The 12,366-nt window shown below is 35.0% G+C and overlaps 1 protein-coding gene across 2 annotated transcripts in view; it reads right to left on the bottom strand.

Moving 5' to 3' along the window:
- LOC122016821 overlaps window positions 1-12,366 on the bottom strand; it is a 31,416-nt gene that overhangs the window by 14,648 nt on the left and 4,402 nt on the right. For both annotated transcript variants that reach the window (XM_042574234.1, XM_042574231.1), the window contains exons 6-10: window positions 11,316-11,528; window positions 6,766-7,332; window positions 4,113-4,862; window positions 2,268-2,537; window positions 1,416-1,571 (exon numbers count right to left, since the gene is read on the bottom strand). In XM_042574234.1, coding sequence (XP_042430168.1) covers window positions 1,416-1,571; window positions 2,268-2,537; window positions 4,113-4,862; window positions 6,766-7,332; window positions 11,316-11,528 — 1,956 coding nt within the window. The remainder of the gene's footprint in view (window positions 1-1,415; window positions 1,572-2,267; window positions 2,538-4,112; window positions 4,863-6,765; window positions 7,333-11,315; window positions 11,529-12,366) is intronic.

Raw genomic sequence — 12,366 nt, forward strand, 5'->3', positions numbered from 1 at the left:
CACTGCTCTATGAGACTTCTCCGCCTGAAGGAGATACTTAATGCGATTCATTTCCTTGGATTGACAACCTCTCCGGTTGTAACCAAGTAAAATCTGTGAGCCTCATCTTTTAGTTTATTTCTTTATTTTATTTTATACAAGTGTTCGTTTAAGTCCGAGAAAGGTTCATTTTTTTTAATTGTGCATGGCTATTCAATCCCCCTTCTAGCCGACCATCGGGTCCCAACAGCTTGTGCATTTAAGGATAAACGAGACTAATCTAGTTTGGCCAATCTGAAAGAATAGCCTTTGATCTTGCAAAGCTGTCGACCCAGATACAAAATGCCAGATCTGAAACCACTTGTCAAAGAGGACTTCATAAATTCAGATGTGAAATTGTATATGCAAGATTAACATCCATAAAACATATGTAACAATGTGTTATACACTAAAAGATGGAAACTTTCCATGTGTTTTTTTTACAGCAACAATCACATCTACTTTCATCGCAAGAGGACTTCATAAATTCAGGCGTGAATATTTGTACACTGAAGATTAACATCCAGGACTCATTTCTAACAAATGTATTATAGGCTAAAGAAGGAAGGTTTCTATGTGTTTGTACAACAATAAACACATTTTGCTAATTGTATCACAGATTGACTACAAATAGTGAATAGAATAGATGTGATTTGTTTATGGCAGTTGGTAAGATAACCTAAAGTCTAGTGCAAATGCATCCACATAGCTCAAAGATGAGAATTCAAACATGTGGTAAGATCAACATTAACTTGATTAGAACAACTAAAAACAGAGTTTTCTTTTTATTGTTTCTTATTATAAAGTTAGATAAAGCGAGATCCTTGCAATCTATAGTTGTAGAAAAATGGACAATGTAGGTATAGCAATGCACTGAAGAGTTACAGAATAATAGGAGTTAGGAACAAACTAGATTCTGCTAGATCAGAACACTTGGAAGAATGATTGGCAAAAATTCAGCTGACTTCAGATACGAAATTCATTTGCTTAACCAGGGCAGGAAAGCAGCACATTGTACTGGATGTTGCAAGGTTAGCTAGGCATTACTTAACTAGTGGCTTAACTACATGCTTTGAGTTCAGATCTTCATAGTTGGTCATCTGTGTTTTGAGTTTAGATTGTTATAATTTCCATTGTGTATGCATTGTACTAAACATAGATTGTACTATCCATGGAAAATTTTTACAATATGATACGTATTGGTATTTGCTTTAAGGATAGAAGAGCAAAATTAATTTATATGCTCCATAGTTTAATTCGTAGATGTTCACATCGTTACATGCTAAGAAAAAGTAATAACCATTCAACATCAACCCTATATGGAGTGCAACATATGGTTACTTCCATCTATTTTTCTAAAATTTAGAAATACTAAATAAAGCAGAAAAGAGGGTTACCTGTTCTACTGTGAGATTTAACTCCCTAGCTATCCTAATACATTCTTTGAAGGATATTTTCTTCTTTGAATCAACAGTGTTTAGACGATTCAGAAGCTCCGTCCGTTGCTCTGCAGTCATCACTCGAAGTGAAGTCCACGAACGGGTTTGAAAAGCCTAACACATCATAGATATTAATTCTCCCATTTCAAACAATTCATAAAGTTTAACTAAGAAAATTCAAAACAAAATCATATTGATGGACTGAGAAAAAATTAAGTGAAATGAAATATAATATTCACAAAGAAAATTAAAAACTAAATTGTACTGACGGACCAAGAACAGAAACTAAATGAGATGTAATATAATATTCACAGTGCATTAGAGGCACCATAAGACCAGGAACAGAAAATTAAATGAGATGTAATATAATATTCACAAAGAAAATTCAAAACTAAGTCGTACTGATGGACCGAGAACAGAAATTAAATTTAAGATGTAGTATAATATTCACAGTGCATTTGAAGCACTAATCTTCAGGCTCTCTGTTTGACATGAAACAATGTATAAAACTTTGAAGTAAATAATAGATATTAATTGAGATGTCAAAAGTATGTGCAGTGAATGAGGTATCAGTTAATCTTCATGCTCTATTTTTGACATGAAACAAGGACATACAAGTTTGAGCAAAATAGTTAACAACTAAGAACTACTTCTACACATTATTATTTCAAGGGCACACAACATATTTAAGCTCAACTGACAAACATGATCATGTAAAATAACAGATTAGGATGTTTTCATCCAAAATAAATGGAATACTCAGCAAAAGCGTACAACCAAAAACTGCACAGATCAGACGAAATAACTGACCTCATGGACAGAAGAACCTGGAAATGCATGACGAGCCGCTTCTTTATTTGCTGCTGCAAAGCAATACTCTAAGGTATCCCAATATACATCAACAGCCTCAAGCTTCAAAAGAACAAAGTCATGCCGTATCCTAGGGCAAAAGTCAACCTTAACATGCGAAGGTGTTAGCGTCTGTGTCATTGGTTCTTCAATATATGGTTTCAGCTCTATTGCATAAGTAAGAACAGGATTGTCCTCTTCATTAAGCCCCTCTCTCACTAGTTGTAACAACTAATAAAAAAGTAACAAAGAATGTTAGATTTCACCTATATCTGATGTATATTACAGAGATTAATTTAAGCAATCAACAACTTCTCAATAATCATTGGAATTAACTTAACTACTAAGAGTCAAGTTGGGACTCATGGTTGTTGTATTAAAAGCAAATAAGGGGTTTGAGGATTCAGCGATTTATTAGCTTAAGAAATCTAAGCATTACTTCCAATCTAAAAGTCTATGGATGAACAGATTCAAACGTACCATGCAAGGTATTCGAATAAGTTGATCTGTAACTTATGCTAGGCAGGACACCATGATTGTATTGAGATTATGTTGTCATAAACACATGACAGTACATACCATTTCGTGAATTTTTTATGTCAGTTAAATAATCATGGGTTTGAAATCTCCAACTGCATTATCTTGACCTGTATGATATGAATAATAGTCCATAGTTGGTCAATATGCAGACCATCTATTTTCAAGACCCAATGATAATTTCTATTCTAGAAGTTGGATTATGAATCCAACAACACAATTAGGGGTAGGGACAAACGAAAATGAGAGAACCAGAAGAAAAGAAACAAGCCTAAGACAAAGTCACAATAATTTGTTAGCATCATTTTAACAGCCTATGTCAATGGTCATAGATAGGACCTGTTTTGCCCACATATATAGTAGAGCTAAAAGGACAGCTGCATAAAGTTCCTGCCAATACGAGGTCCAGGGAGTTGTCTATTATACGCAACCTTACGCTACATTGCAAGAGGTTGTTTTCGTGACTCGAACATGTGACCACCAAGTCACATGGCAACAACTCTACAGTTGCGGCAAAACTCCCCTTATATATAATAGAACTTATGTAGCAAAAGTAGTCCAAAATGATCTAGAAACCCTACTCCAATGAAACTTTCCCATCTCTAATGGAAACAAAAGGGTTGGTTAATATCCACAATAGGATTAGCTTCTCTCCTAGAAATCAATAGTGTGCTTTTGATTCTCTACAAGATATGGAATATAGTCAAATGAGAAGATAAGGGTCAAGATGGACAAGCACTCTAGTGTCAGTTTCCTACTTAGGAAAGGAAACAATTAGAGAGAAAGAAAGATAATAGAGAAAAGAATCATATATGCAAATATTTCCTGCCAAGCACTTTCTCAACTCACATTAAGCATGAAGAGAGAGTAACAAAATATAACATAAATTAGAACACTAACTACACAGACAAAAGGAACAATAAGAAAGATGAATACTTAAAATCCTGTCAAAACTTGTTTGTAACTAAATACAACCTATGCAAGGTGGAGATTAATTCAGAAAAAGGAATCCACTGTCATTTGTCAACTTTTAAAAAAAGAGAGAAAAAAAGGTGCAGGAATCATAAAATTTTCGCTACAAAGTAACATAACAAGATGCAACACCATCAGAGATGAAAAAACACAAGCAAAAATAAACAAATATCAAGCATCAGAATTCAGAAACCATCAGTATTTAGAAGTACAGCACAACTTATATAGAACAAGAATAATGAGAAATCTGGTCAAAAGTAAAACCATTTCTCAAAATTATAAAAATAGAAATATTACCTTCATACGAATCAGTATATTAATAATCCCTGACAGTCGCTTTGTTGCATCATCATCAACCAAGTTCTTGTACTCAGATAAGGGTATATCTGAAAGCCTTAAACCAAGTTTGCAATTTTCAACCATGTTTTCAATCTCCTTAGGAGATCCTACAACTTGCAAGAACAGTTCAAGTGGCATCACTTTCACAGCTTCATAAAGCAAAAATATGTGACATGTGCTCTGAGGACACTTCATATCATACCAACGGTGATTAGAATTGGCAGCATCATGCCAACTAGGTGAGTTACTGACATAGCTCCACAGAAATTTATGCAACAGCTTTGCTCGCACCATCCTAGCAGAAACAAATCCATTGGCACGCATAGCCTCTAGGACAATAGGTTTGCCATCCTCAACATTTGATGTAATTTTTGAACTAGCAAATTTGTGCACGGGTTTGTCATTCCTTAATCTTGAGGATGCATGTTTACGGATCTGCATATCAAAGTCCCTCTGTTTATGGTAGATTTTTTCTAGTAGTTCTTGTGACAAATTTTCAATTGAAGGATGCAAAACTACTTCGGTTACACGATGGCGATTGAAATTTGTCACAATAGGGATGCTAACTTTGATACACTTACACAATCCTTGCTTTTGCAGTTTATTCAAGATGCAAGTCAAAGTTTTCCTACACATTTTCGTATGTTTACCCTTCTCAAGTTCCTCTAACCACCTGTATAGCTCAGTCACCAAAACAATTTTCTCCAGCTGCAAAAATATAGAGTAGACATGTAAAGAGGGAAAAAAGTATGTTTTATATAGTTCCTATAAATAACAGAGCATGTATACCGAATTAATTCATTACATCTTCATCCTTCAATTTTCAAATGAAAATTGGCTGACGGAATGAACAGTACAATAATTTCATTATTCCTGAGGGAATAAATACAGGTTTATTTTTCTAATTTAAGAAATAGAAAGACACTATAGCTGGATCCCATTATTATAAGAGAATAGTATAGGGAATATAACAATAAAAATAATGACTAATGATAACCATATTCCAATCCCACTAATCCAGGATTTCTTCTACCAATTTTCCAGCAAAGTTCATGTTAGTAGCAATGTACAGATGTAGGGACATAAGTCCAAAAAATTAATCAAGATTGTTATAGTATACAAGAGAACTTGTTCACATTGTTAGAGGTAGCAAGTTATTTAACAACTGAATCAAGATTGGATCCACAGTGACAAAAGAAAAGCATGCATTCTCTTAATACACAAAAATAGGAAAAGCTACTATGCATCAGACCACCAAGACCTACATAGTCTAGGGTTACATTACCCCCCCTATATGCTAGTTCTTGATTCACTAACCAATATGCGTAAACCCAACATTTTATTTGCCATCACATACAAGTCACAAAATTAAATACAACCTACAAAAAAAACAAAGTGCAGGAAGGAAAGAATTAGACAGTTTGGAAAGTTTTATTTTAAGAATCCCCTGCATCATTCTTCAAGGGTTAGAATAGTCTTGAGTCTTGACCAACTCATCATAAATATTGGGATTCACATTTTATAGTGTGTCTTCAATTCAAGAATTTTGAAGATATAGTAGGCATCCACCAAGAATTTGTAGGATCGAAAAAATTTAGATATCTCCACAATGGCATGATATTGTCCACTTTGGGCCTAAGTCCTCATGGTTTTGCTCTTAGGCTCTACCCAAAAGGCCTCATTCCAATGGAGATATCTTTCTCTTTATAAACCCATGATCTTTCCCATGTGTTTTCAATGTGGGACTATGTTTGCAACCTTGCAACCCCAACAATCCCTCTCTCAAACAAAGGACCACAGGCTTTCCATGTCTGATCCTCGACCCACCAGGTCTTCCTGCCCCTCGGTCCACCCGACCTACTAGGACTTCCTGCCTGGTGTCTGATCCTCTTGATCCGAACATAGGAGCCCCCACTTTCTTTGTTCGAGATCAATATTGTACCCACATGGCTCAATCAGACCATAGCTCTTGTGCACAGTCGACGATTAAACCTTCTGGCAGTCCGGGTTCTGATACCAATTATAGGATCGAAAAGAATTTAGATATCTCCACAATGGCATGATATTGTCCACTTTGGGCCTAAGTCCTCATAGTTTTGCTCTTGGGCTCTACCCAAAAGGCCTCATTCCAATGGAGATATCTTTCTCTTTATAAACCCATGATCTTTCCCATGTGTTTTCGATGTGGGACTATGTTTGCAACCTTGTAACCCCAACAGAATTTATGATCATCATCGGCCAAGTATTCAACTAGGAAAACCATGATTCTGGAAAACATCTTTAATTGGTGGTACCTAGTATTTGGGTTCACTACTGCCAACAAGTTGATTGATGACCAAATGGTCAATGTGTATATTATTGAAAATATAATGTGGCATAAACATCTATTGATCATCCACCAAGGTTTTTTGCTAAATTGTTTTTTTATCTAACCATTACCAAAGTACAACTTACTTTTAAAGCACAATATGATTCCAATCCAAATGTCAAATCATGAAAGATAACAGTTCTTAATTATCTTAATAATAATAATATTTGAGCTTCAAACAAGTAAAAAATAATCCAGGAAAAATAAAAAGTAGAAGTGATTATGAATAAGAATATTTTCAACCTTCAGCTTTTTTACTATCCTTTCTTCTCTCCTGCTACTAGTCAAAGTTGGTAAACAGCGAGGCCTTTGTATAGATTTAACTTTAGAGAAAGTAGATGAAAGACAATGTCCTTCTTCTGAACAAAGAGTATGCATTTCTAGCATAGTCCCAACATTTGCAGGTTTTGGATCATAAGGTACAAGCGCAAGTTCACTGGCACCATTTTGCTGGTCCACTCTGCAATTGACCTCTTGTACATCTTGATCAAGTCCGGAAGGCACTGATTCAATAGGCCCACAATCTTTTTTATCTAAGATCAAAGGCTCACTGGAGTATGAATCTGTGAGCTGACATGTAGATGAATTTGGATTCGTCAACTGAAGCAAATGAACATTTTTGTCTTCGAGTACTTCTTGTTTGCTGGGAATACTGTCAGATGAATGTTGGGGAAAATTCTCAAATGTCCAAATACGATAAGTTGCCGCTTTTTCATGAATCTCAGCCTGAAAACACAATCTGAACCTCTCCCGCATTGAAACAAAACGTTTATGCAGCTTCTTACTTGTGAACCCCAATCGTCGGCAAACCTAACCACAACATTTGCGTAAAAAAAAGGAATAGGATCTGAAATATAAACAGGGGAAGAAACTAATGTAAAAAAGATGCTCCATTCTCAAACAATAAAAATGACAAGTATTATGTGTACCAATGTAGGTGACAGCAGGTTAAAAGGATCCAAATTAATTTCTCTATAAGTAAAGAAAAAAAACTATGGCAATTTACTGAACCACATAGCCAACTTTTCCTAATACCCAAACTGTGTACCTAAGTTTCATATTTATCAAAACACATACTTAATTCTCATTATACCCCTCCACTCCATCCGAGGACTGCAATTACCAGCAATTGACTAGCAGTCGACTGCCCTAGTCAATTCCTAAACTTTTTTACCCCATTTGTGGACGTCAGTCGATTGTCAAAAACCTATGTTTGTGACAAACCTAATACCTCAATCTTAATATCCCAATTCATGTCTATGAGCATTGTTACACTTAGGAAGCTACAAGGAGTGCAATAAGCTTAGTTTGAAGTATTTCTGAGGTGTGTAAGGTCATCAGCGAGTTTTGGTCAGAATTGATGGCCCTATATTATCCAGAATTTCAAAATCTGGAAATTGAAGAAGTCCTAGTAACCCTTTGGTGGTGTTGGTGAGTATGACAAACTTAAATCCTCTAATGAGCTCGTGACAAAACATCTCAAGACTGTGCCAATTTCAGAAACTCATAGCTCTCTATTTGGGCGGTGAAATCCATGTCTGAGGGCATGGTTACACTCAGGAGGATGCAAAGTGTGCAATGAACTTGGTTTGAAGTGTTTCTGAGGTGCCTAAGGCTATCAACGAGTTTTGGCCAAAACTCACAGATGACCCTATAGTGTAGAATTTCAAACTCTTGACACAGTCTAAACTAGGAGAGTCTTAGGAACCCTTTGGTGGTGTTGGTGAATGAGTATGACAGGCTTAGGTCCTCTAATGAGTTTGTGGCAAAACATCTCAAGGTTGTCAATTTCAAAAACCCACAGCTTTCTATCTAAGCTACGGAATCTAGGTATGAGGGCACGTTGCACTTAGGAGAATGCAATGAGTGCAATAAATTTGGTTTGAAGTGTTTTTAAGGTGCGTAAGGTCATTTGTGAGTTTTGACTAAAACTCATTTATGGACCTAAAATTTTGACATGATCTGAACTAGGAGAATTCTAGGAACCCTTTGGTAGTGTTGGTGAGTGAGTATGACAAACCTAGGTCCTCTAATGAGCTTGTGACAAAACATCTCAAGGCTATGTCAATTTCAGAAATCCACAACTCTTTATCTAAGCTGTGAAATTTATGTTTGAGGGCATGATTACACTTAGAAGGATACATGGAGTGCAATGAACTTTTTAAAGTGTTTCTGAGACGTCTAAGGCTATCAATGAGTTTTGACTAAAATAGACTTGATCTATAATGTCTAGATTTGGAAACTCTTGACATGGTATAAACAAGGGAGTCCTAGAAACCTTTTGATGTTGTTGATGAGTGAGTATGACAGGCCTAGGTCTTTTAATGAGCTTGTGTCAATTGTCTTAAGGTTGTGACGATTTTAAAAACTAACAGCTCTCAATTTAGATTGTGAAATCTAAGTTTGGGGGCATGGTCACACTCAAAAGGCTTCTAGGAGTGTAATGATTCTAATTTGAAATGATTCTAAGGTTCTTAAGGCCATCTACAAGTTTTAGCCAAAACTCACTAACGGACTTTAAGTGTTCAAAATTTCAATATTTTGACATGGTCTCAAAATTGTCCTAGGAACCCTTTAGTGGTGTTGGTGAGTGAGTATGACAATCCTAGGCCCATTAATGAGTTTGTGCCAAATTGTCTCAAGACCCAATCAACTGAAGTCCACAGATGGAGCACAAAAAGTTTAGAAAACAATTGGCTAGTCAATTAAATACATAGAAGTCGAATGATTAGTTAGGATCAGTCAACTGCTAGTGAAGGAGGGGTATAATGTGAATTAGGTACATATTTTGCTAAATATGAAATTTGGGTACGGAATTTGGATATTAGGGAAAGTCGGCTACATGGTTCAATAAAATGACGAAAAAGCTAGCAAATAAAAAATGTACTGTCTCAAGATGAAATTAAAAGAGTAGAAGTTAAAAGACTAGCAACATTTCAGTCGTTAAGTATTATTATGTCATGACCCTTGGGGGTGTACATGAAAGGTTGGTTATTAACCAAAATGTTTTTAGAAACAAGAAAAATTAACTCAAAATGTATCGAGAACCAAGTTCCATAGATTTGACCCAAAAGTTTTAAGTCGCAACAAAGTACTAACTAGTATTAATATAAAAACCTCCAACAAAATTGGATTATAAGTTAAAAATCATGTGATTATTAATTTTCAAAAGCACTCCTTCACTACTATTAATGGTATTACAATCTTTGTCCTCGGGGCTATGGTGCTGCAGTAGGACATCTAAGTTGTCACCCAGGTACCCACGGTTCGAACCCCAACTATGGCGTATTTGCAGGAATTTTTTCCTCCAAATGGGGGCGCAATCAAAGGATGCTGGGCTTCTGGGCTGGCTACCGCGTGCGCTTCCCGATTTACCTTGGTGGCTAGTGGGAAACTTCCGTGGGGCCGGGCCGGTCACCCTAGGGATAGTAGGCTAACTGGGATTATCATAATGGTATTACAATCCTTGATACATACAAATTTCAGTAGTAAATTACACAATTTAATTAGCAATAGGGATGGATAGCATGTAATTTGTTGTGTATGTAATTGACTTTCGAGAAAAGTATATAACCCATATGAGTTCATGTCGGCAGACTTCGAAACATGGATGTCAACACAATATGGTAATTCAAAAGGAACTCCGACTCGAGATCAATATGTTGACATAAAATGAAATTTAATCTTAGCAGTCATTAGAGGTGACCAAAAAACCCAATACAATGATTATTAGCGGTCATTGATGTATTTTGGTTCTAGGTCAAATCACCAGTCCAAAAAATATATAATGTATTTGGATCTTGGATTAGATAAAGATATGTAATTCAAATTTATGAGCTTTGTTCATGAACATTAGCAAACCAAGCTTATTATATTCTTGTTTATTTTGTAAATTTTATACTAACGGGCAAACATAAACAAGTACTTATCCAAACACCAAGGTTATTCACTAATATCTTATTCATTTACAGTTTTAGTTAAGCACAAAGACAAAATCTAAATCATACTTCAAAAAGCAATCTAGATAACTGCAAGGTGGTGTTGCTTTCACCTAGTGGATAAGCACTAGTAATATGTGGCCTAGGCAAACCACATAGGAAGTCCAAGAGGATCCAAAAAAAAATAATTTGTACAATGTTAGTTGATGGCAAATTAGAGTGGAAGGAGAAAGGAGATGAAGAAAAAAGATAAGGTAAGTAGATAACTATATTCTTAAGTTCAGATTTATTGTTCCATATGAAATGGTACAGTTTTGATATTATCTTGTGTGAACACACGTTTAAAAAAAATCAACATCATCCCAATTAATCTTGACCTATACTATAATAGTATTGCAAAAAGTCACGAATATTGACATGACATGATCCTCATTGGCATGATTAAAACAGGAACACATCTATGTCAAGGTATGGAATCCGGATAATTTATAAGAATGATATGTTTATACCAGATCACTTAGTAAAATATGAGATTTCAAATCATGATCAACATATATTGTATTTAGTCTTATTTTCTTATAATTATTTTGTTGTTTTAAAGTACAACATTCTATTTGGGACTATAATTGTCAAAATAATATGAATCATAGATTGAAATCTCGTATTGTGTCATGTTGCATGGTCAAACCATATTGGAAATATAAAAGGTAAACTATCAAAATTTGATATTGATCGGCAATAGGCATACTTAATCTAGTACAAATAGTTTGACAGTCCTCTGATTAGTCAAGAATGCATGACTAAAAGAAAATAACAAAACCTAGTAATAACTCAATGCAAATTGGGGAAATGTACCTCAGGCATTGTTATTCCTTTTTGTCCTTCAGCATCAACCATATCATATATACAATGCTCTAAAGGAAGCTCGACCAATTGATCAGTAATATGGGCCCTTTTTCCGCCAATAGTCACATTTTCTTTGTCAAAGCTATCATGTGAAAGCATGACCTTTTTAGGCTGGAAATCACTAGAATGGAACTTCTTCAGTAACCTCAAGCAAATAACGACCTATAAGAAAAAGAGAGAAAATCAAAGCATATGAGATCATACAAATTGAGCATGCAAGAAACTGGAAATAATTTTATGAGAAAAAAGAAAATAGTGTGTGCGTTTTTATTAAAATTTCAAACATTCTGCAATATGGTTTTCACCCAGTGTCTCTTGTGGACTTAAGATTTACACTGATTCTTGTATTAGCAGGAAGAAAATATCCCAATGAATATTAAATAAGGGAGAATATGTCAATGCATATCTAGCTTGCTTGACATCAAGACAAGAAAATGAATAACCTAAATTTAAATTTAAATTTAAAAATACACTGATTAACAAGACCAATATTAATCCTAAGAACAGTTACAGTCTGATATTACTTCAGGAATTCGTCAGTATTAATAGGATAATTTGATTGAACCCCTCCCCTTTCAACTCCCTCCTAAAGATCTAATTGCAGATGAAATCCTTTTAGTTTAAGATTTGCCAAAAAGAAAGTGCCTTGCTAATACATTGTTTGTCCAATAGTACAATATCTCCAAGTAAATGGAATAATGTATGATGTCAATTATCATAGCAGGAATACATAACCTTGCATCAGTATATGCATTCCTGTTGAGATTACAGTTGAAAATTCTACACTTGTGAATTAATAACAAGATGATATTAATTTAAATATAGATGATGAAATAAAACCCAATGGCATAGAATGATTCATATAGCCGACTCCACCTAGTGGGATAAAACTTAGTTGGTATTGTTGTTGTTGATATGTAATAGTTGTAAACTTCCAGAAGTATAAGCACATGTTTCCTCCTCTGTATCAAGTAAAATTAGTTTCCAAGTCTTAAGTGGA

This window comes from Zingiber officinale, chromosome 8B (assembly GCF_018446385.1).
Source record: "Zingiber officinale cultivar Zhangliang chromosome 8B, Zo_v1.1, whole genome shotgun sequence".
NCBI lineage: Eukaryota > Viridiplantae > Streptophyta > Magnoliopsida > Zingiberales > Zingiberaceae > Zingiber > Zingiber officinale.